Raw genomic sequence first — 24,214 nt, 5'->3', positions numbered from 1 at the left:
GTCACATGCCCCACCCACTAAGCCTGCCAGGCGCCCTGGTGGCTGGATTTGCAGACGCTGTCCAGGCAAGGTCGGTGGAGTGTTTTTATAACATCCCAGCCAGTCCCCATGTCTTAACACCACTATTTTCAGCAGTGAGGCCCATTTCTAATACCAGTGTGCTAACTGGTACAGCCTCTGGGGTTGATGGGAAATAAAAGAAGCTAAGCTCTGGTGGTGGCCAGGACGAGAGAATTGCTGTGCTGGGCACTGGGGCCGAGGACCTTCACCCTCACCCCTCTCGGTGTGAATTCCCTCAGAGCAACTGTCTGCTCCCGGAGCTGAGCTTAAACTAACAGACATCTAACATCACATGGTTGGTGCTCAAATTCAGACGCTATAGCAGAGAAGGACCAGCAGAACAGGCCAGGCACCGAGGATATTGGTGGGCTGGCTTGCCGGCTGGGAAGGCCAGCCAGTGGGCCCCAGACGAGTGGTCTCCTGGAGCCGAGAGTCTGGTTGACGTCCTGTGGGCCACACGGCCAGTTCAGCAGACATAGACCCCATTCGAGCAAAATCTTCTCTCACCACCTGCCACCTCGTTTCAGAGCCCCCTCTGACCCGCCCTTTCCCCTTTCCTGATGCAGGGTCATCTCAGGGGCTTCTCTGGAACGTGGAAGGAGAAACAGCTCCAGAGAAGCATGATCAAGGCTGCCTGTTTCTCTCTCTCTCTCTCTCTCTCTCTGCAGCCCCCAGACTTTCCACCTTCCAGGAGTCCAGCGATTCCTGCTCCTGGGTTCAATTCTTGTGGGTCCCCCTTCCTGAAGTCCCTCTCCATCCTTCCCCTGAGTACACAGTGCGCCCTGTAGTGAGTCCTCAAAAAATGTTCCTTGGTGGAAAATTGCTTTCCTGGCTCTCACATGATCCTTTTACTGAGCTTGTGATGTGGGTAGAAATTAGGAAGACTCTGTGACACATGGGGAAATGAAGCTGAGGGTGGGTGTCTACCCCACCAGCCTGCTGGTGCTTCCAGGACAGGGGTCTGTGCCCTCCCTTCACACCAACACACACACACACACACACACACACACACACACACACACACACGCATGCATGCACGCAAGCCTGCACACTCTGGGCCTACCTGCTCAATTGCATGGGGGCAGCTAAGCCTTGGTATCTTTGTAAAATGGGGCATCGTGTCAGATGCTCACTCTATAGGCTCACTCTTCACCTTTCTCCATTCTGCACTGGTCAGTGGAAGCTGACCTTTCCCAAGGCCGCAGCTCTCACCACGTTCTGGAACCTTCTCTTGTTCCCCAGGTGGCAAAGGCTTCTTGCTGCTGCTAGCCCTGAGTGCTACCAGCCTTTCTTGGCCCCTTCATCTCTGCCCACCACTTTGTAAAAGTCTCTTCCTCAAACCCTTTTCAATTACCCCCTTTCTATATGCAATCTGTTTCCATCCGGGGCCCTGATGGCTACGAGAATTGATACCAGAATAGCCCTGGGAAACAGATCCTTGGTTGCGGTGCTGACATCTGAAATTGGGCTGCTCCCACATCTTGAGGGGCACTTGAGCAGCCTCCTTGACAGGGGTAATGGACATCGGCAATCTGCGGTACCCCCCGCCACATCACAGCCACTGACTCTAGGGCCAGTGGTGGCAAGAGATGGACGGGGAAGATATTGGGGGATCAAGTAGCTCTGGCACTTGGTCACCATGGTGACAGTAGTGATTACAGACTGGAGTGGCCTTCTGACTTTCCATCTGAAGGCCCTAGGAAACGTGCACAAAGGAAAAAAGCAGATTGAAAGCCTTAAACTGGGCTATGCTGGGGGAAAACATTTCTCATATTTGCCTGGAGGCAATGAGAGGTGATAGGGTGTGTTCTGAGGAAAATCAGCATCCCTTGTGAGGCAACTTCCCCCAAGTGAAGTCACTGAATGACTTTTATGCTAGGAAAGGCTGGTTTCCTCAGACCGAAAGCAGGGCACTCTGCCCTCACCAACAGGGAAGATTCAGGGTGTGTTGGGTTCTCCTTAGCAGAAGATACTTGGGGGTGGCACACTTCATTGGCTCTGCAACCCGGGGACTTTGACAGTGAAGGCCTGGGCTTGGAGCTCTGCCATACCTGCACTGTCACTACCAGAGAGCAAAGATTCCTTCAGGGTCACCCTGGGGCTCCCTGAATTTCCTCTCTTGCATGGAGTCATGAGTTCAAGGCTTTCAATCTAAGCCCCAGGGGATCCAAGGAACCACAGACCCTGTGTCTGTAAATTAACTGGAAGAATTCCCCCACTAGTTTCCTGACTCAAGGAGGCTCTGAGGGGTGGAAAGGCCAAATGGAAGCCCCTGAACTGCAATGTCACCACCATCAAAGGAGCCAACCAAAGGCAATACTGTATTCCTAAGGGAATTTCAGAAATTAGTGCCACCATCAAAGATCTGAACTATGCAGAGATTATCATTCCTATCAAGCCTCAGTTTACCTCACTTATTTGGCTGATGCCAAAACCTGTTGGGTCTTGGAGAACGGCTCTAGATTAGGTAGGATGTCAACTGCAGCTGTGGTTCTATACCTGAATTTTTTTACTGGAACAAGTCAACACAGCTCCTGGTCTGATGTACATCTTTGACCCAAGATGCGTTCTTTTCTATTCCACTAAGTAAAGATCATCAGAAATCATCTGCCTTTGTATAGCAGAGACAGCAGGACATCTTCCCTCTGCTACTCCAGGGTTTTGTCTATTCTGCGGATTTCTGTCATAACATGGTCCAAAGTGACAACCATCATCTTGACATAGTTCAGAACACTATGCTGGTTCATTATATTGATATTTTGGTAATTGGGCCTACTGAGCAGGAAATTGGGAGCATTTTAGATTTTTGGTAGAACATATGTATGCCAACGGGTGATAAATCGCACAAAAATTCAGAGGCACGTCATGTCAGTGAACTTTCTAGGGTATCTGGTGGTCTGGGGCATGTCAAGATAACTCCCATAAAACAAAAGACAAGTTCCCCCTGCAAAGAAAGAGGCAAAATGTTTGATGGGGTTCTGGATGTTTCGAGGCAACATATATCCCATTGGGCTGGGCTATTCTACCCATTTACTGAGAAACCTGGAAGACTGCACGTTTCGAGTGAGGCCTACAGCAACATAAGACCGCAGAGCAAGTTGCCCCGGAAGTGGCAGTTGGAGACTTAGACATGGCAGTTGGCAGTTGGAAGTGACAATGGTGAAAAAGACGCCGTGTAGACAAGCTCCAGCAGGCAAGTTGCAGGACAGTTACAGACCCTTAGGGTTTTAGGTTAATTCATACTCTCTTCTGCCAATAACTATTCTCCATTTAAAAACAGCTCCTGGCGGCACCTGGGTGGCTCAGTCGTTAAGCGTCTGCCTTCGGCTCAGGTCATGATCCCAGGGTCCCGGGATTGAGCCTCGCATCGGGCTCCCTGCTCAGAGGGAAGTCTGCTTCTCCCTCTCCCACTCCCCCTGCTTGTGTTCCCTCTCTTGCTGTGTCTCTGTCAAATAAATAAATAAAATCTTAAAAAAAATAAAAAATAAAAACAGCTCCTGGCTCACAACTGGATGTGGTGGAGACTGGAGGCCTGACTGTGGACACCAAGTGACCCATGCCACCAAAACTGGATATTATCTGATCCCACTAATCATAAAATTGGACATGCATGGTAGCATTCTATTATTAAATGTCATATATGAAATCAGGTCTGAGCAAGTCCAGAAGGCACAGGGAAATTGCATGAGCAGATGGTTCAAATTCCCATGGTACCTCCTCTTATTGCTTCACTGCTTCTCCCTCAAGTCGGGGGGAGAAAACACAGACACGATTTCCAAGTGAGTCTGCGTGGTATGTAAGCACCAGCCACAAGTGGACAACTGCTGCTTTAAAGCCACACTCAGGGTGTCTCTACAAGACATCGATGAAGGGATAAAGCTCTCAGAGCATCAGGGTAGAACTTCGGGTTATATCGGCTGTCCATTCTGCATGGAAGGAGGGATGGCCCGAGGTACAGATCTACACTGATTCACGATCAGTGGCGAACAAGTTTGCTGGCTGGTTAGAAACCTGAAAATGACAAGACTGGGAGATTGGCGGTGAGGTCTAAGGGAGAAATATATGGATGGACTTCTTGAAACGGGCACAGGTGGTGAAGCTATTTCTGACCCACACAAATGCCCTGCGAGAGCATCCATTATGAAGGCGGCTGTCAATAATCAGGCGGACGAGACCCATTCTGCAGATGTCAACTTCTTTTCCCAGCTACCTTGGTTCTTACTCAATGGGCCCACATACAGAGTGGCCATGGTGGCAGGGATAGGGGCTATTCATTGTAAGGTGGGCAGAATAATGACATCCCAAAGATGTTCTAATTCTTGGAATCTGTGAATACATTTTACATGGCAAAGGTGAATTAAGGTAGCAGATAGAATTAAGGTTGCTGAACAGATGATTGTAAAACTACGGAGAGTATCCTGCCTTATCTGGATGGGCCCAATGTAATCACAAGGGTCTTTAAATGTGGAAGCAGGAGGTAGTCTGTGTCAGGGTGGTATGATGTGGGAAAGGACTGGCCATGACCAGTTTTGAAGATGGAAGGAGGGCACATGCTAAGGACTGCAGGTAGCCTCTAGAAGCAAGAAAAACAGATTCTCCTCTAGAGACTTCAGAAAGAAATGCAGCTCTGCTGACACCTTGATTTCAGCCCAGTAAGACTCATGTCAATCTTCTGACTTCCAGAACTGTAAGATAATAAATTTGTGTTGGTTGAAGTTATTAATTGTGTGGTAATTTATTAGAGCAGCCATAGAAAACTAATGCACATAGGCTCACCGTATTCCCTCGCCTAATCTGATGGGCAACTGGCACTGCTGAGCACCCTGGCTGCCCACAGCAAAGACCAAGCTGAGTTTCCCATGTGGCACCACTCCCTGGGTTGATGGTTCTCAAAGTGTAAACTAGGAACCCCTGGGGGTTCCCCAAGAGTCTTTCAGGAGTTCTGTGAGGTCAAATCTACTTTCATATTAATACTAAGGCATTCTTTGTCTATTTCATTGTCATCCTTTCGTGAGTGTATATAGGAATTTTCCACAGGGCTGACATATGTACAACAGACTAAATGCTGAAGCAGATTTGAGAATCTGTCTTGCAGTAAGCCAAATATCTTTCGAGATTTGCAAAAATGTTGTGTAATGCTGCTCTCCTCACAGTTGTTTTGAAAGTTATTTTTTGTTCAAAACTTTACATTTGTATTAACATGTAATAGATGTATTCATTTTTAAATGACTATTTTAAAGCTTAATTTCTCGGGGACATCTGGGTGGCTCAGTCAGTTAAGCATCTGTCTTTGGCTCAGGTCATGATCCCGGGGTCCTGGGACCGAGCCCCGCATCGGGCTCCCTGCTCAGCGGGGAGCCTGCTTCTCCCTCTGCCTGCCACTCCCCTTGCTTACATGCGCTCTCTCTCTCTCTGACAAATAAATTAGAAAAAATCTTTAAAGCTTAATTTCTCATCCAGCAAAATAAATATAACCACCACAAAGGCCCTTTATAATTTTTAAGAGTATAATTTTTCAATAATATTTAAGAATGTAAAGGATTTCTGAGACCAGAACCTTGAGAACCACTGTTCTAGGGGGACCATCTAGCTACCCGTTGGTGGGCTGATTACACGAACCCCTTCTTTTATGAAGGGAAAAGTTACTTCCTAGCTCACGGTAATAAACATATATCTCTGACGTGCACTTCCCTTCCCTGCCTGCAAGACTTTGGCGAGCACCATTGTCTCTGGACTTTCCAGAACGCCTTATCCATCACTGTGCTATCCCACACATTGCCTAACTTCATTCTGTGGTGAGGGGCATACAGCGATGATCTTAATGCATTGGACTTACAATGTGCCCTGTCGCTCAGAAGCAGCTGAATGGATAGAACAGTGTTACAGCCCCAGCCGGGAGGTACTACCGTGCAAGGTGAGGTGGACGGGCAGGATGCAGTCCATGCTTTCAATCAATGGTCAATATCTGGTTCCATCTCTCATAGCCAGAAGGCAGAGGCCCAGGGACCGAGGGGTAGGGATGGGAGTGGCTCCTCTCAATATTATTCCAAATAACCTCCTAGGGGAATTTTTGCTTTCCATTCCCTCAACTTTGCGTTCAGTGGGCCTGGAGTCCTTATGCCCAAAGGAGGAATACTTCCTCCAGGGAACACATATGTGCTTCCTTTAAATTGGAAGTAGAGTCTTCCCTTGGGTCATTTTGAGCTCTGTATGTTACTTAACCTAAAGGCAGAGAGGGGGTCAACTGTACCAGATAGTGTGATTAATCTAGATTACTAGAAGGAAAATGGGGGATGGGCAGGAAGGCAACATCTGGAATCCAGAAGATTTACTGGGTGCCTCTTGGATCTCCCATGTCCAATAATGACTGTCAGTGGGAAACTTGGCAACCCAACGAATCTAAGACCAAGAAGAAAACCTGAATTGCACAGGAATAAAGGCTTAGGACAACCCACCAGGTAAAGAGCCCAACCAGAGAGCTGGCCGCTGGTAAAAGGGGCACAGAAGGGGGTGGAAGGAGGATGCCATCGAGGGCTGAACTAAGCATTGTGAGCAGCTGCAGAAGGGGGTGCTGTGGTGGGTTTCTGCTGTTTTCTGCACCCCAACCCCCATCTTACTGAAAGAGCCTGGTGATGACATTTTAAGTTAAAGGGTATGACTGAAGGACGACAAGAATATGGTGTCTGACAAGGAGGCGGTGGCTGATGAGACTGGTTTTCCTGTTGGGGATGAGCTTTCCCTCCACTTTTAAAAAAATTGAGCTGAAAGGCACATAACCTAAAATGAGCCATGTTAAAGTGAACCATCCAGGGCACTCCGTACCTTCACCATGTTGTGCACCCATCACCACAAACTATTTCCAAAACTTTTCATCACCCCAAGCAGAAATTCTGTAATCATTAAGCAATAGGGACATGAATTTTTCATCTGAAGGATGGGTGGGGGGTGGAGGGGCAAAAGGAACAGCCCTGCTCAGATATCCCGCCCCCTAAACCCACTCTCCCCTTGCTCCATTTACTGCAAGGCTGACCTCTGTGGGCCGGACTCAGTGAAGTCACTCGGGGGCCTTCCTTTCTGGTTTTCAGATGGGTTTGGCCAAGGGGAGGCACCAGTAGGGCAGCGCCCTCCTCTTGCTCTTCAGGTCGAGGGGTTATAACAGCTTCACTGTAGTGTGAGCCCCCTGGGTCCATGCCTGCTAGGTTCCCTTCACCCTGCCCACATCTCTGTAAAGAATCCTTTAGTTGAAGGCTCTTCCATACCACTTTAAGTGTACTATCTTGTCTTGTCGGGGCACTGGCTGATACAGGAATGGATGCTATGGTCCTTCCTGACAGGAAGGACCTGTCTTTTGGCACTGACCACTCCAGACTCCCGGTCTGAGCAAAAGAGACGCATTCCCCGGGCAGCCCAGGTTCCAGGGGTGCCCCACGGAGTGTGCCAAGGCCCCACTGCCCTCTGGTGGTCACCTCCTGGAAATGCACCTCAGGGATCCAACCTCCACTGAACTGAGACCACTGGACCCCGCACTGTGCTGACCCTTACACACCTGAGCACTTTCATCCACGCTTCACAGGTGACAGAACCTTCCCGGTTGCCCTTCCTATAAACCAAAATCTAACCGAGGACCGCTAGGTTCCATCTTTGCCTCCCTTCCTGTCACCCTCTGACCCAGCCAAACCGGCCTTTTCTCAGATCCTGGGGTCTTTGTCAGTGCAGCTCCTGATTAGAACATTCAGGAACTCCCTGAAACCTTCTTCACCTGGTTAACCTCAGCTCATTCTTTAGTCCTTTCCTAAGATGACTCAGGACAGTCCTCCTTGCCACCCTCCTCCCCCAATTGCTGGGCCGCCTCTCTGAGAGGCTGAAGGCGCCCGAGGGTAGGGAGCGCCCCGCGTTGCTCACTGCTCTGTCTGGTGCCTGGCACACAGTAAGGACCATGCCCGCAGCTGACGGGGATTCAGCGTTTCTTGTGCCAGCCACTGAGCTAAGTCCCCCCCAGGCCACCCTCCTTCCCGAAGTCCTGGTCCCTAGGAAGCAGCCCTCAACTCTATAAAAACTCACACTGATTTATTAGAATATGAAAAAGATCCGGTTTCTTCCGTATGGGCGGCAGAGCCTCAGCAGCTGTGGAGGCTTTGAACCTGGCTGTCCACGTCACCCTTGCGTGGTGAACTCCTGCCCAAAACAGCACTTGCATGGAGAGGAGAGGGACAGAGGGGCACCCACTGCCCAGTCGGCTGGGAAGAGGGACACTCTGACTATTGCACAATCCTGGGGAAGGACAGACACCAACAGGCCTGGGCCTGGCCATGGTGGCAGTGGGGGCAGGAATGTGTGCCTGGGAGCAAAGGCCTCTGGACTTTGTCCTGGGGCCCAGGACTCTGCCCACCCACCTGTCCTGGTGGGGTGGGAGATGCTCGGGGAGGCCTTCTCCCCTAAGGACTGGGCTCCACAGCAAGCTGGGTGCGGTGCACGTAAGGGGTCCAGGGGCCAAGGGGGTGGAGAGGGACGAGAGAAAAGAACAGGCCAGCAGGAACTGGGGGTCAGGCCCAAGAGCACAGAAGATGCCGGGGGGCCCAGCATCAGCGAGTTAGAGAATCATGAATTGGAGTGGAAGAAGTCATTTCTAAAATCATAGCCTTGGGGCCACAGTTAAGAGCCCAGGGGACCAACCTGGGGGAGTGTTGGGCAGACAGGCACAGATGAGGAGGGGTAATTCTCTGGAGGTGAAGGGCTAGAGCTCTGGTAAGCCAGGGGTTTTCAAAATGTTTTAAAAACAGGAATGCCCTCTGTGCAAATTGAATCATACATGGAGTGTTACAAACAAAACAGATAAAAAGGCAGCACTTTCTGGAGCCCCTGACAGTCCCACCCCTGACAGTCGCCCCTGGAGGGTCCAGTGGTCCCCACTGGAGCAGTCTGGAAAGCGAAGTCACATCACTGTCCAAAGCGCCCCAGCTCCGGTCGGAGAAGCTCAGAGATGCCCTCAGCCTGCAGGTCTGAGTAAGACAGGTCAGGGGGGCTGGCCAGGGTGACAGAGTTGGCAGGAGGAGGGTGGGCCTGCCGGGGGTCACTGATCCCCACCCCAGATACCCGGTCCCTCAGTCTTTCTGCTGTTAATGTAGGGCCTGGCCTAGGCCAAGAAAGGTCTTGGCTCCTTCCCTTTCCAGGTGGGACCAAGGCTGAGCCAGAGGCTCTTTGGTTAGGAACTAAGATTGGTTTGAATGAGGAGGTTGATGGAGTAGGGACCAGGCCTCCAAGGGCTGGGAATCTCGAGGCCCTCGGCCGGGTTTGGGAGAGAGCCTGAATTGGGAAGGGGCAGGATCTGCCTCACAGCCCAACAGTTCTGCCAAATGGATTGGGAAGGCAGTTCTGGTGGGAGGGAGGGTGCTTCCCAGGAGGCAGGGGGAAGCCGTGCTGCGGTGGGGGCTGTGGGCCCAGCTGCCATGCGGTCGGGGGAGGGGCAGGGCCAATCCAGGTCAGGAAGGACGAAGGGAGCCCCCAGCTCCCCCAGCAGCCCCTGCTCTGGTGGGAGAGTCTGTGGTGGGACGGGCACTGCCCACTGACCCCAGCGCTACTGCCCCTTGGGGATGAAAGGCTCTCCCTCCCCAGGCTCGGGGTGGGGACCTGGGTCACTGAGGCAGCGCTGTATCCTCTGGGAGCTGGGACTGTCACTGGGCCCAGGGGTGAAGACATCATCCGTTCCTGGGGAAGAGAGCTCCTTGGTCCGCATCACAATGCCCCCGTCATCATCCTCATCCTCCTCTGCCACCCTGGCTGGGTCCCGGTTCAGCCCCAAGACCTTGCCCTTCAGCTCCTCATTCACCAGGTCCACAGACTCGGGCGACTGCGGGGAGGCTGGGTCGATGGTGATAACCGGCAAGTCGGCCTTCGGCTCATAGGCCAGCGGGTCTGGGGACCAAGAGCAAAGGCACAAGCTGGCTTCTGCCCCCAAGCCCTGCCCAGCATGTGCCCCCCCCTTGGCGTGTGCCAGCAACTCCCACAGAACCTTCCTGTGAGCGTGGCAGTGCTGCCATGTTTCAGGATTACTCCACGGGGGCCTGGATGAGCCCTGACCAGCAGTTTCTCTCCCCCTCACACTGAGGTCCCAAAGGTAGGACTGCATTCCTCTCCTCGGACCAGGGGCTCCCACAGGTGACCCTCCCCCAGACCAAGAATTAGAGCCCCCTCCTGAGTCACCATCTGCCCCTAGGGCCCAGGCCTGCGAGAAGGTCTGCTACTGTCTCCCCCACATGCTGGATACCCCAATGGTGCAGACCCTTCTTGCCTCCCTGCCAGGCACCAAAGCCCCTCACAGCCCTCCCTGTAAGCCCCACATGGAGCACCTCTGTCCTTGGGGAGGACAGCAGGGCCATGCTTCTGCCCCCTTGGGGGAAGCCCCAACTCCACCTGATGTAGAAGGAGCTCACGGCTTGGGAGGAGGTCAGAGGGAGAAGCCTGTCCGCCCCAGTGGCTCTCTGAGGCCCCTTCCTGTTGGATTCTCATTCTCAGGAGACAGTGGTACCAAGTGTCCTGCCTCCAGGCCCCTCTCCGGGCCCCCTGTGCCCCGCCTTACCTGAGCCGATGCGGGCCCTCGACATGGTGGGTGAGTCCAGCTTGTGCGCCGGCACCGTCAGGTAGTTGTTGATCTGACAGAGGAAGGGCAGACGGGGGTGAGCACAGGCAGCCCTGCAGGATGGTGCCCGAGGCTGGTGGTCACCCCCCGCCCCCAGCATGTTCGGGGCCCGCGCCCCTCTGGTGATTCCTCAGGAGGCTCGTCGTCTGCCTCTGTCAGTGCCAGCACTGAGGCTTCAGCTCAGGAGCTCCTGAAGGCTCAGCCCAGCCTCTGTCAAGCTGCAGGATCTCTGGAGCAGCCTTAAACGGCCCTGCCTCTCCCACGGCGACCCCGCCCATCTCTCTCCCAGGCCACACTCGCCCCCGATGTCCAGACCCATAAAGTCAGCTCAGGAGTGGACATCTGGACCCCAAATGGCCCCCAGGTATCTCGATGCAATAGGCTGAAACTGAACTCAGATTCTTATCTTCCCTCAAGACCTTGTTCCATCCTCACATCCCCCTACTGAACCACCACTCCCAACAGCCCAGAGCAGAAGGCCAGAGAATGACCTCTTTCCTCTCCCAACAACCCCACCTCAAACGGGTGACCAAGGCTTGCTAGTCCCACTTCCTAAATGTCCCTCGAATGTACCCATTCCTTTCCCCCCCCCCCCCCCCCCCCCCCACTAACCCCGCCCCCCCCCCCCCCCCTTTCCCATGTCAGCCCCTTCCTCAGACCGCTTCGTGGCCCTCCGTGCCCTGCGAATAAAGCCCAAAGCCTGACACCATTAACAAGCTTTCTGGAAAGCTGAGCCCTCTCAGTTTCTACCGAGGGCCATGTACTGTGACCGGGGACACAGCCTGGGCCTTCCTCTGCCCACACTCCCTTCATCCTGGCCCCGTTCCTAAGCTTACCCTGACTGCCCCCCCCCCAAGTTCAGAGTGCTCTGGGCCCCTTGCACTTCCTGTCCTGCCTGGGCCACTGCGTGAGCAGCTCTGCGAGGGAGGGACTGGGCCAATTCACTGCTGGATCCACAGAGGCTACTCTGATGCTCGGCACTTAGAAACCGCTCACAAAAATGTCCCCAAGCAAACGATCGCATGCACGCATGCCTTGTGATGTGTGGCAGGTGCCTTTCCCCTGGGCCTTAGTTTTTCCGCTGGGAGCTGGGAGACGAGGGGGTTGGAGCACGCGGACAGACTCAGATGCCTGAGCATGCGGTAAGCAGGCACTGGCCTCTTTGTTGCCCTGAATGGGGGGGGGGAGGCGGGGGAGGACGCAGCTTTCTGGAACCTGTCCTGGGGGCTCAGTCTTCCAAGTTAGCAGAGGCCAGAACAGCTGCAATGGCTCTCTCACCAAAGGGGCCTGGTGGCAGGGGCACGGGGAGTCCAGACCCCCCGGGAAGGGCAGGGGCCGGCTCGGGGCCCAGACCCACCTTCTGCTCCAGCTGCCGGGCCTTCTGTCTGCGGAGCAGCATCTGGTTCCAGGCCTCCTCGTAGGGGTCTGCCACCAGCGTGTGCCTGTTGTAGGACCGCAGCTGTGGGGGGACAGCAGCTGTCAGGCCACAGCAGCTGGGCCGGGGGGGGGGGGGGGGGGGGGGGGGGGGGGGGGCTCTGCCCATGGGTGGGGCAGGGCTGGGGCAAGGCTGGGGCAGGGGCCTCCTCTGCCGTAGGGGCACTGGGCAGGGCGCAGCCCCTCACCCGCTGCCTGGTTTTCTGCAGGTTGTTCCTCAGGATTTTGCGGATCTCCTCCTCCTTGTCCTTGGACAGCGCTGGCAGGATGCGCTCGGCAGGCAGGGACTTGGGGTGGATGTTCCTGGACAACAGGGCACAGGTCAGGTCCCCAACAAGACCGTGACCCTGGGGCCTGCCAGGCTGGGCCAGGAAGTGACCCCGGGGATGGCCTGCGAGTGGGGGGCGGGGGGCGGTCCTCTGCGGCCCCACAGGTCTCTCACCCACCCTGCTTGGACAACAGATGGGCCTGCCCCACCCCCCACCCCTTGCTGCCGGTGGCCTGCCAGGCTGGTGGGAGGGGTCGGAAACTGCCAGTGTCGCCAGTGGCACTCACTGCATGGAGACAGTGGAGACAGCAGAAGGGATCTTGCCCATGCCACCGCTCTCCACCAGCTCAATTGCCTGCTTCATCTCCATCTTGTGGTAGAAGGCGATGAGCTGTGGCTCCTTGGAGCGCTCCCCCGCTATCAGACACTTCTTCACGTATTTCTTGTTAAACCGGTTGAGCCTGGCGGGAGGAGGGAGAAGATGCGTGGAGCCAGCTCCTCAGGGTGGGGAGATGCCCAGGCCCAGGGAGACCCTCACCTGCCCCTCCCCACCCACCTGCCCACCAGGCCTGCCACCTACTTGTCCTTCCAGTGGTGGTGGCCGTAATGGCCACAGATGTCCTCGATGCCTGTCAGAAGGTGGTCCAGGAACTGAAATGGGCCCAGGGCCAGGTCAAGCCTCACTGCTGGGCTCCTTCCCTACCCAGACTTCTGAATGGGCCCCCACCTCCCCCACCCCCGCCCCCGCCGTGCAGCTCTGCTCAGCCGACTTGCAGTTCCAGGAGCAGCCAGGAGGTGGCACCAACATCTCACTCATCCTGAACCCACGGCCCCTCAAACCCTCTGCGGAGGCCCGGCTGAGCCCCCTTCCCTGAATCCACCTGTGCCCAATGCCTGGGATTGGTTCCTACTAGAGGTAGAGATGGCATGACACCCCCTCCTAGGGCTCCTGGTTGCCCACACCACACCTGCCTATGAGCACCATCTGGTGACCTCAGGGGGCTGAAGGCCCACCCGGCACTGGGATAAGGGAGGAGGGGGCCGAGCGAAGCAACGGATGTGAGGCCTAGCTGCTCCCCAGCTCCCTGAGCCTTCTCCTGCAACCAAGGGCCCAGGCCCAGTTTCCAGTACCTGTGTGTGGATCTCCTCGTTGATAGAGCGCTTGGTTTCTTGCTTTTTCTTCACAGCCAACAGGTCTACCAGGGGCCGAATGGTCATGCCCTGGGGGGCAGGTGGGCGTCAGGCACTCTAGGTCTGCTACCCTGGCAGGGAGGCCACGGAGCCTCCCCCCTCCCCCGCACCCCTCAGAGCCCCTGAAGCTGGGATGCCCTCTGCTCTGAGGTCCCCACTCTCCCAACCTCCATGTCAGCCCTTGTACAAGGCAGGTCCTTAAGGCCTGCTTCCTCCTGAAGATACAGCCCCTCCAGGTGAATGATTCACACATCGGTCATCTAGCCTGGGCGAGGGGTCAGAGGACCTGGGTTCAAATGTGGGCTCCACCACAAACGTGCTTTGCAACCCCAAAGAAGTCAGGCCTGGCTGATAGGGAAAACCACTTCACAGGACTGCAACCACCCAGCCTAGTAACAACAGTAACAGCTAATTTCATTGCATGCGTGCCCTGTGCCAGAGCCAGGGGTGATGTACTAGGTATTAGCTCTTGAATGCCCACACTGACCCTGAGAGGTAGGTTCTTCCATTGTCCCCATCTTACAGATGAGAGGTTAAGTAACTTTCTAAGGTCTTACAGAAGTAGTAGTAAAGCTGGATTCAAACCCAGGCAAAGAGGCCCCTCCCTCAATGCTGACGTCACTGAAAATGGGCTTGGTAAGCCATTCGTGTATACAACTGCCAAGTCAAGGTGATAAAATATTTCTGACGATGGGAACAAAGCAAAAGGGCAAAAGAGGCAGCCCCCCGTCCTTAGAAGGGACAGAAGGTGAGTCTGGCCCCAGGAGGATGCCTCCACATGTTTTTCTCCTGAAAAGGCAATGCTGTTTCCCATCTAAAGCTTTGCCAAGATTTGCGCCTAGAAGAGACAGAAGGGATAGAGAAATGGAGGCCTGGACAGACTGTTTCTCACTTGCCCAAAGTCACAGGTCAGGTAGGTGGAGCACTGACACCATCCAGGCTGGGTTTCCCTGGGGATTCTGAGCGGTGTGGGGGACTCTCAGCTAAGCCAGGGTCATTTAAATGCACAGAGATCACTGCCCAGCAGCTGGAAGGACTCCAGGATCATCTAGGCCGGTGCCTTCCCTTCGCAGATGGGGAACAGAGACCCAGAAACGGGAGGAGGGTCTTTCCCAGGGTCACACAAGAGCAGCAGAGCTTGGGCTGACTCCAGACCTCCTACTGCCCAGTTCAGCAACCTTTCCAGCTTCCCCCTCCTTTTGTGCTATTATTCCCATTTCACAGGCATAGAAACTGAGATCCTGAGACATTAAATCATTTCCCTGAAGCCCTGTACTTAGCACCACGGGCCTGCTGACTGCGCCCACTTCTCTCAACGCTGTCTGGATTTCTAAGTTAGGCAGTGTTCTGACTGGTTGCTCGTTATCACAACTTCCCCTTCACAATTAAGGAAACTGAGGACCAGAAAAGGGGAGCAGCTGGCCCAAGACTGCATAGCCAGTTATCGCTGGACTAGAACCCACGGCCCCCTTGCGGGTTGTGTGCTTTCTCTTTCCACTGGCAGAGTCAGGGTCCCCAAGCAGGGCTGCTCTGCCCTGTCCAGCACCTGCACAAAGACAGTGAAGAAGATGACCGTGATGATGGCAGTGAGAAACAGGTCACACATGGGGAAGTGCTTCTTGTCCAGGAGGTAGCCCAGGGAGAAGGCGATGGCCCCTCGCAGGCCCCCATAAGCGATGATGAACTGGTCCTTGGGGGTTAGCTTCACGATTCGGAACTTGTTGATGAACCAGGTCAGGCCCAGCACCCCTGCCAGGAAGGGCAAGAAGAGCGTCAAGCTGTCCCCAGCCCCTTCTGGCTTCTGTACCCGCAACTGCTCTGCCTGAAGGCAGCCCCCGCTAGTACGCCTGCCCAGCACACTCATTTCCTGGGTCCCTCAGCCAAGAGCTGAGGGGATCCTTCAGGGCCGCCCCCCGCAACCTGGATGTGCTCTAGAGACATCACCGAGGCCTCCAGTGGCTGGAAGCCAGAAGGGGGCTGGGGAAGAGCTGAAACAAGACTGGCCACAAGTGGATATCTATCCATTATGATGGGTCCATGGGATCTACTTTTCCGCATGCTTCAAATTTTCCATAATAAAAAGGTTTTTTTTAAATGCAGAGACAGGGATTCAACCTCAGCCCACAGAACCGGAATCTCTGAAGGATGAGGCCCAGGACTAAAACAGTGTACGAAGTAGAGGTGATAGCCAGCCAGGCTCAGGGACCACAGACTCACTCTCGGAGAGGAGGAGCGTGAGATCCAGAGGGGTAAGTGACACAGTCACTGAGGTGAGGTATGTCTGGAAAGCATAAGCAGAACCCAAGGACCCGAGGCCTGGTCCCTGTGTGTGGCCCAGGGCCGGCAGCATAGACGGGTCTGCAAGCGCTCAAGTCATCTGCGCCAGAGACAACGCAGAGAACATTCACAGACCGGGCTCTGTGGTCCCAGGGTCCCTGAGGCCCCTCGGTTCTCATACACCATGACTGTCTTCCCAGAGATCACAGACTCCCTGTGAGCCATCACAAGACCCATCACAGCCTCAGCATTGCAGAGAGGGGCAGGGAAGCTGCTGTTCGCCGCTGAGCTGGGAGTGGCCAGCAGCCGACCCGGCCAGGCCCCTTCACACGAGGCACCCACCCCCTCCCGCCCAGCCCGGTTCCTGCCTCCACGTCACACGCACACGCGCGCACGCACACACCTCTACCCGGCTCCAGCCCGGGACCTCACCCAGCACTCTGGCGATGAGGCAGAAGAGCAGGGTGCTGATGACAAAGGTCCAGTTCCAGTGGTGGGAGCCGGCCACAGTGGAGACGCCAAGGAAGATGAAAATGAGGGTCTCACTGACGCTGCTCCACATCTTCAGGAAATATTTGATGGTCGTGTGGGACTTGTGGGAGATGTTGGCCTCCACGTAGGGGCGCATCACCACTCCCGAGGCGATGAGTCTGGGGTCACGAAAGAGCAGAGTTCGGGGTTCAGAGGAGCTGCACCTTCCCAGAGCCCCTCCACTGCCGGGGAGGCAGACAGGGGCCCATGTCCTGAGCCCCCCGACAGGTCAGAACCCACGGCAGGCTTTACACGACTCTTCCAGCTCTGTCCTCTCACTCAACCCTCCCAGGCGTGGGCACGTTTTTGCATTTTTCAGATGAGGGATCTGGGAGGTAGAGAGACAGATGCCTGTCCACTGTCACCCGGATCTGGGAGGTAGAGAGACAGATGCCTGTCCACTGTCACCCTGCCAGTGAGCGGCAGAGCTAAGATGCAAACTAAGGTCTGCCCAACTCTAAAGTCCATGCCTCCCCCCAAGGCCATGTTGCCTCTCCATCTAACAGGAGTCAGTCACACACGTCCATGGCCTTGGTTTATTCCCCTGGAGCACAGTGTCGCTAACACATGGAGGTTCCCATAGGGAGCTCTCTTCCAAGCAGCTGCCCCAGCCCTCCCTGCTTGGCATCCATCCAGGTTCTGCTCCTGCTGGCCCGGCCTCCTCAAGGTTACCCCGAATCCCCCAATCTGGCCTGGCCTCTGCACTTCCAATATCTTCCCCTACTGGGCAAAACTTTGCACCTCACTGCCTCTCCACATTCCCTGGATTTCAACACCCAGCTGAGGCCTCAGGACCTTCAGGACTCTTCATGGCAATGGAGGCCCCAGGCCTTCTTCCTGGGGCTGTGGAAGGGCACAGTGAATGCGAGAGCCTGTCGCCAGCTACAGCCAAGGAACTCCCTTTGAGGCAAAGGGAAGAAGTAGCAGGGCTGAGGCTTTCTAGAACTTTAAACTCAGTGCTTCCAGGGACAGTCCCAGGAACTGGAGCCTGGTGCAGGAGTCTCATCCCAGGGCTGGAGGCTGGGCCTTGGGGAACCCCCTCGTGACCCCACAAGCACAGGGAATCCAGGTTGGCGGCCTACCCCATGCTGCACCCAGACTCACGCCATGATGCCCGACAGGTGGAAGAGCTCAGCCGACAGGTAGGCCATGTAGCTATAGAGGAAGACGAACAGTGGCTCGATGACGCGAATGTGGGCCGTGAATCGGGAAGTGAAGGCTGCAATGACCCCGTAGACCACGCCTACAAACACCCCGCCCAGGGACACCACGAAGAAGCTCAGGAAGCCGAGGACGATGTCCACAATGCCCACTCGGTCATAGTTGGCAAACTCCTCAAAGAGGTGATACAGGACCTGGGGGGAGTGGTGTAGGCTGGTCGGCAGGAGGGCATGGCCCTGGACCCCTCCCCCAGCTCCCTGGGGTCCACCTAGAGTGATCGCATGCCCTCCACTGAGGCCACATGGCTACAAGAGAAGGCCAAATGATAGCAGAAAAACCCTAGTGCCAAGCAGGTGGTCAAAACCACTGGCCCAGGGGCCAGAGGACCTTGCTTCAGGCCTGCAGCGTGCTGTGCTGATTAAGAGCACACACTCTGAAGCCAAACTAGCTGGGCTGGAATTGTGACTCTGCTGTTCCCCAGCTGTACACTTGGGGCAAATGACTCCAGCTCCCCGCGCTTCACTTCTCCTCACCCTAAAATGGGATAACAGTACCAACCGTATAGGGCTACTGCGAGGATTAAAACTAGTTCATAAAGGCAAAGGGCCCAGAACCATGCTCATCGCGGTGCCAGCTACCACTCGCGCTAGTAGGTGGCCTCTCTCACGGTTTGGCCTTGGGCAGACTGTGTCCCTGTCTGGATCTCAGTCTCTCCTTCAGCGCAAAGCAGAGAAAGTTCAGACAACGAACTAGAACAGGACTTCTTAGCCTCTGGAAATTTCTGAAAATATACACAGCCAGGCCATACCCTACTTGGATTCTCGGGAGGTGGGGCCCAGAAATCTCTGTTCAACAAGCTCTCCAGGTGGTTACCATGAACAGCCAAGTTCAGATGCTAAGGCACGAGGGGCTTTCTAAGGCTCCCCCCCACCCCCCTCAACCCCACCCAGACTGGGAAATACAGCGTCACTGTAGTGCTAGCGTCAGACGTTGAAGTGGCACATCACATACTATAAAGCCCTTGGACAGTGGCTATCCTGCTCAACACACAACAGCCTCATGAGGTCGGCGAGCAAGGATGCCTGTTCCTCCCCTAAAGAAGCTCAGAGTGGTGGAGCGACTTGACAAAGGGCCCCCAGCCCCCAGCAGCAACACCAGGCCCAGAACTTATTCCCTACAGCAGGGGATAGGCCCTCCTGGATGGGGGCAGCGTTGAGGTTCTGCCTGCACTTAGGTGCTGGCTCCCTGGCTACTGGGCCTACTCCTAGACAGCTTGCCAGGAAACCGGCTGGAGACTTCCCAGGCCTGGGGTGCTGAGAGGGAAGAGGACCTGAGAATTGCTGAGAAGGAACTCCCCAAAGCCCCCAGGACCTAAAGGCAAGGAGGCGTGGGCAGGAGAAGTGACTTGAGACCATGCAGCTCAGGGGCTGCCTTCAGCTTTAATGTCAGGAAACAGGGCACTCACTCTCATGCCCAGAGCTCTAGAAAGGGCCTGACGTGGGCCAAGCAAGACAGGGAGATACCAAGCACTGGCCCGTCCCCAGTGTTTGCCTGGGCCATCGCTGTCTGAGAGACGGGGCAGGGATCCAGCAGTGGACAACAGGTGTGTTCTCAGCCCTAGGCCACCTACACTCACTCCTGGCCTGAGGAGATTCATGGGTCCCCAGGGTCTACCCCCTGGACCAATAGGGCAGGTAGAGAGGGCAAGGTCCTCCTTTCCCACCTGGCTGTACTGTCAACGGGAGTAGAGAGGCAGCGTGACACAGTGGTAAGTGTGGGGGCTCTGGACTCCCACCGTGTAGGTGTGCAGCCCAGCTACATCATTTACCATCACTTACCAGCTGAAATGACCCTGGATCAGTTCCCTAACCTGTCTGTATCAGTAGCTCAGTTTCCTCACTTGGAAAAACGGGATAATTACAGTGCCAACCTCATGGAGTTTCTGTGCACGTTAGATGAGGCAATATTCAGACTGGAAGTGCTCAGACAGGAAGTGAGCACGAGCAATTCCTACCAGCACTACCACCACCTGGGGAGGCATGGCCATAGGCCCAAGTTGGCCAGGTTGAGGTACCCACTTGACATAACCACAGCCCCACTGCCCCCCAGGAGTGCCAACCTGAACCCCATGACCCAGATCCAACTGGGGAGGGCTCTGTCTGTGGTACCCACTAGTGTGACCCCTGTAAGAACCCTGGGAGGATGACGGGCCGGGTACCACAATCCTTGTTACGGATGGAAAAACTGAGGCAAGAGCTGGTGCTAGAAGGACCAGCACCGAGGCCTGCTTGCTTAGATCAGGCTGCTGCTCTCCCAGCCCCACAAGGACCCCATGAAAGCAGCAGGGGAGGAAGAGGAAGAGGAGAGGAAGCTGAGGCTGCCTGCGGCAAGCCGACCACCACTACTTTGTCTCTTTGAAGTGCGGCTTCCGGAGGGACTGGGGGTGGGTGAAGAGGGGGTGCGTGTGTGAGCATGCACTCCGTGCACACGTCCTTGTGTTTTCCTACTCTCTGAGGGGTCCAACGAGGAGGAGAATGGGGGTGTTTTCACAACACGACTGAGTGTGCACATACACGTACCCGTTTCCTGAGGAAACTGGCTGGGAGGAAGGGCATGTGTCAGCACAGGCGGCGTGGCCGGGTGCAGACTGCGCTGGGGGCGTCTGTCCTTACTGGCCCCCGGGAGGAAAGCACCACCCGCTCGGCCACTTTGCAGCTATCGAGGAAGCCCAGAGAGGTACAGTCACTTGCCTAAGATCACATAATAAGCGAGTGGCCAACCTCAGGCCAATCCATTTTATTTATCACTTTCTAGAGGGGTTTTGTTGTTTTTTTTATAGTAAATTTTATTTTTATTTTTTTAAAAGTAGGCTCCATGCCCAATGTGGGGCTGGAACTCGTGACCCTGAGATTGAGAGTCACATGCTCTACTGACTGAGCCTGCCAGGCGCCCTTCCTGGAGGTTTTGAGGGCAGGGTCCCTTTCCACCACGGCTGCCTCTGAACTCTGTACAAACCGAACTGTAGCTTAGGATGCAGCCAACAGGACGGCTGCACTGGCCCTCCCGAGCTCAATAGCCTCTAAAGGGTAAACTAAAGTCTAAAGATGATATGTTTAACCAAATTCACCTCACAGTCCAAGTCAGGGACAGAGAGGGTATGGCCTGGAAAGGCCAGGAGCTCAGGCCCTGACGTCTGACAGATCTGGCTTCTTAACCTTGGTCCTATCACATGTTAGCAAGTCGTCTGACTTCGGTGGGCCTGCTGCCTCCTCTGTAAAGGAGAATAAAAAAGCACTTCCTAAGGGCATCACAAGGATTACATGACATAATGCACGTGAGTGCTCAGCACGACGCCTGGCACACAGCCAGCAGGAAGGGACATCTGCTGTTGCGCTACTGTGATCAGAAGGTGGAGGTGGGATTCACTCTGGACCTGGATTCGGGTCTGGGCCTCTCACCACAGTGACGGCGTCGTTGAGCAGGGACTCCCCGAAGACAAGGATATGCAGCAGCTCGTTGATGTGGATCTCCTCGAAGACGGCCAGCACGGCCACGGGGTCCACGGCAGAGATGATGCTGCCGAAAAGCAGGTTGTCCAGGAGGCCGATGTTGTTGATCTGCTCGCCGCCCACCAGGCACACGGCGTACATGAGGCCACCCAGGAAGAAGGCGTTCCACAGTGTGCCCACCACGGCGAAGATCAGAATGGTGCCCAGGTTCTCCGTGAACTGCCGCAGCGGCAGGAAGTAGCCCGCGTCCAGGATGATGGGCGGCAGCAGGAAGAGGAAGAAGACATCCGACTGCAGGAAGGGGGGCGTCTCACCCACGCCCTTGATCAGGCCCCCCACCAGCAGCCCCACCACGATCAGCAGGCAGCTCTCTGGGACGATGCTCGAGATAGTGGGGATCACATGGAAACCTGCGGAGAGTAGGAGAACAGGAGGCCATGGGCTTGCAGCGAGCCGGGACGCGAGGCTGGGGACGGGGCTGGAGATGAGAAGGGCAGCTAGTGACAGGGGCTTGGCCTCAGAGGGTTGCTCTGGGAACTCTCTGAGCCTTGACTTCCTTGCCCAGGACATGGAAGTGGTAATACTAGCTTCCCAGGGTTTGCTGTATACCCTAAGTGACAATGTTTTTGAAGTGTTTTTCTCAAAGGATACACAGATGTTATCCCTGTCTGTCATAGAGTGGTAGAAAGAAGCAGCTCTGTATGCCTCCAGAAGGCAGAAATGATCCACTGATTACCGAGGCTCCAGGTATCCAAGGGCATTACCTACACCTCCATTCCTAGACTCGGGCACTTTCCTGCAGAGCCCACAGAGCTGCTCAAGAAGCCAAACAGCGATCAATCAAATTTGCATGTGAGACAAAACTTATCTGGCCATCTGTTTCTAGCCTAATCCCCTCCACTTTAGAGATGGAGCAACTGAGGCTCAGAAAGGGGAAAGGACTTGCCCAAGGGCACACAGCAAATTAGGAGCAGAACCAGGACAGAACCCAGGTCTGAACCCCCAGCTCCCATCAAACTCCTAAGTTCTATAAGTCGACCCCTGCTCTCCCTCCTCATCAAGGCACAAACATGCCCCTCTGCCTGAGGCCCACCAACCCTCTCCCTGAGCCAGCAGCACTGGCCCACCCGAGGGCCCCAAACCCAGAGCTAGGAAGTAGCAAAAATTCCCTTCTGAGAGGTACTCTCTCAATGGCAGGTTTGGCCCCAAGCTCCCTAAGGGGTTCTGGTTTGTTCTGGGGTGGGGAGGTAGGTAGAGAAGACCCCAGCACCTATCTGCATGCTGGGTACCAAAAACCCCAGGGTCAGCTTGGTTAAGAAAGTATGATACTTTGTTCAAGGTGAAAGCTCTGGCTTTCCTCCTCTCCTCCCTAGCCTACATGCTCTGTGCAGGCAGATGCCCTGTTTCTAATCAGATGCCCAGGGTTAGGGACATAGTAGGTATGCAGTAAGTATCTACTGATTTGAAAATGCACAAGGCTAGGCCATTACTTACATAATTCCTGATAACCCATCTGACCAGGTTTTGGCTCTCATTACCCCTGAGATCCTTGGGAAGGAGAAGAAACATGTTCCCCATGCCCAAAGCCCCTCCCACTCTCGAGGACTAATCTGGGTAGTACCAGCCCAGCTACAAGTCAAGACTCACACTCGAAACTCTAGCTAGGCGCAGAGCACTGGCACCAAGCTCCCAGGAGACACTCAAAACATGCTGGAAAACAACACGTCTCCATCCTAGGCCAGGAGAGAACCCCAGAGCCGCTATGTGCATTCTCTTGGCTTCAAAACAGACCTGACTAAACTCACCTCTTGCTGAAAAATTCCCCAGTTTTGTAGCATCTTACCAGTAAGGCCCAGTGTTCAGTCGGCTGGTGCACTGGAAGGGACATCTCCCCCTAAAGGAGCCACATCCTCTTTTGCCTGCAGATCTTTGCCTGGTCTAGTCTGTCTCTCCAGAACACTGTTCCCGTACCTCTATCCCTACTGTGTGTGGCTCACACCGCAGGCTTCTACCTGCTTCCTGCTCCAGGAAGCATTCCCTGACCACCCCTGTCTGCTCATGGTAGGGCAGGAGGCCTTCTCTGGTGCCTCTCCTTCTCAAACCTTCAATCCACAGTCGCTGCCCCAATTCCTCTCTCTCTCTGGCACCGAGGCAGGAGCAGCGAAGACCAGACAATAGTACCACACCCAGAGACCTGCACTGCCCTGGAGGGGAGACAGGATGGCAAGGGGGTCGAGGGGAGCAGAACCCTGGCAGCCACCAGGAAGCCACTTCTCAAGGCCAGGAGTCCAGCTGACCGCCACACCCCAGCCTGGAACTGAGCACCTGCCCTGGAAGTGAGCACCAAGAGGAAAAGGCATGTCTGAAGAGACAGCCCAGGGCAAGTAGAGGACAGCCTCTACCTCCACCTAGCACATTACACTTTAAAAATGCCTCCCCATCCCTCTCTGCCATCAGTCCAATCCATAGAGCTTGCCTGGTCCCCGAAAGTGCCCCACCGTACGCTGCAGACCCAGAGACGAGGACCACACGGAGGGATGGGGTAAGGGGACAAGGGAAACAAGCCAAGAGTGGGAACATGAAGAACGCTCATTACTCCTGCAGATGCGCCGCAAGCCAGGCACTGTGCTGGGAGCCTGGCACATAGCGTCTCTTTAGTCCTCGCAATCGCCCGTGGGGTTCGCATTGTCCCCACTTCGCAGAAGAGAAAGCTGGGGCTTGGCAAGACTCAGTGGCTTCCCCAGAGTCCAAGGGAGGAGTTCTACTCTAGCTGAGAATATCTGTAGTAGAGAGAGCTACTCAATCTTTTACTCAAACATGGGTATTTTCTCTGATACGGGCTGGTGTTGTGCACTGGGGACACGGAGGTGACTCAGAGTCAGAACCTCCATAACAAACTCATGGGAACGGCTTTTCCCAGTCTCAGGACCTTTGGGCCACCAGGCCTCCCTCACTAGGTTAAGAGACGGCTGGCATTCCTGTTTGACAGAGGAAAAACCTGGAGCTCAGAGGAGGCACGACAGGCCCAGGCCACCCAGGACTGCTAGGTCCTGGGCCTCCTGACCTGGGTGCAGTGCACTTTCTTCCACAGAAGCTGGCTCCCACAGTACCTGGGGCTGGAGCCATGTTCCCAGAGGCAGTCCCCCC

The 24,214-nt window shown here is 55.1% G+C and overlaps 1 protein-coding gene across 1 annotated transcript in view; it reads right to left on the bottom strand.

The window, feature by feature from the left end:
* Window positions 1-8,110: 8,110 nt before the first annotated feature.
* Window positions 8,111-24,214, bottom strand: part of SLC9A1 (solute carrier family 9 member A1) — a 49,282-nt gene continuing 33,178 nt past the window's right edge. The window contains exons 2-12 of the mRNA XM_025856069.2: window positions 21,017-21,477; window positions 17,502-17,752; window positions 16,299-16,516; window positions 15,136-15,338; window positions 13,530-13,619; window positions 12,979-13,049; window positions 12,686-12,859; window positions 12,319-12,433; window positions 12,054-12,155; window positions 10,637-10,709; window positions 8,111-9,972 (exon numbers count right to left, since the gene is read on the bottom strand). Coding sequence (XP_025711854.1) covers window positions 9,635-9,972; window positions 10,637-10,709; window positions 12,054-12,155; window positions 12,319-12,433; window positions 12,686-12,859; window positions 12,979-13,049; window positions 13,530-13,619; window positions 15,136-15,338; window positions 16,299-16,516; window positions 17,502-17,752; window positions 21,017-21,477 — 2,096 coding nt within the window. The 3' untranslated portion in view covers window positions 8,111-9,634. The remainder of the gene's footprint in view (window positions 9,973-10,636; window positions 10,710-12,053; window positions 12,156-12,318; window positions 12,434-12,685; window positions 12,860-12,978; window positions 13,050-13,529; window positions 13,620-15,135; window positions 15,339-16,298; window positions 16,517-17,501; window positions 17,753-21,016; window positions 21,478-24,214) is intronic.

This window comes from Callorhinus ursinus, unplaced genomic scaffold (assembly GCF_003265705.2).
Source record: "Callorhinus ursinus isolate GAN/ISIS: 27379988/994484 unplaced genomic scaffold, GSC_fseal_2.0 scaffold18, whole genome shotgun sequence".
In the NCBI taxonomy this organism is placed as follows: Eukaryota; Metazoa; Chordata; class Mammalia; order Carnivora; family Otariidae; genus Callorhinus; species Callorhinus ursinus.
This window is presented reverse-complemented; position numbering and strand designations above follow the sequence as displayed.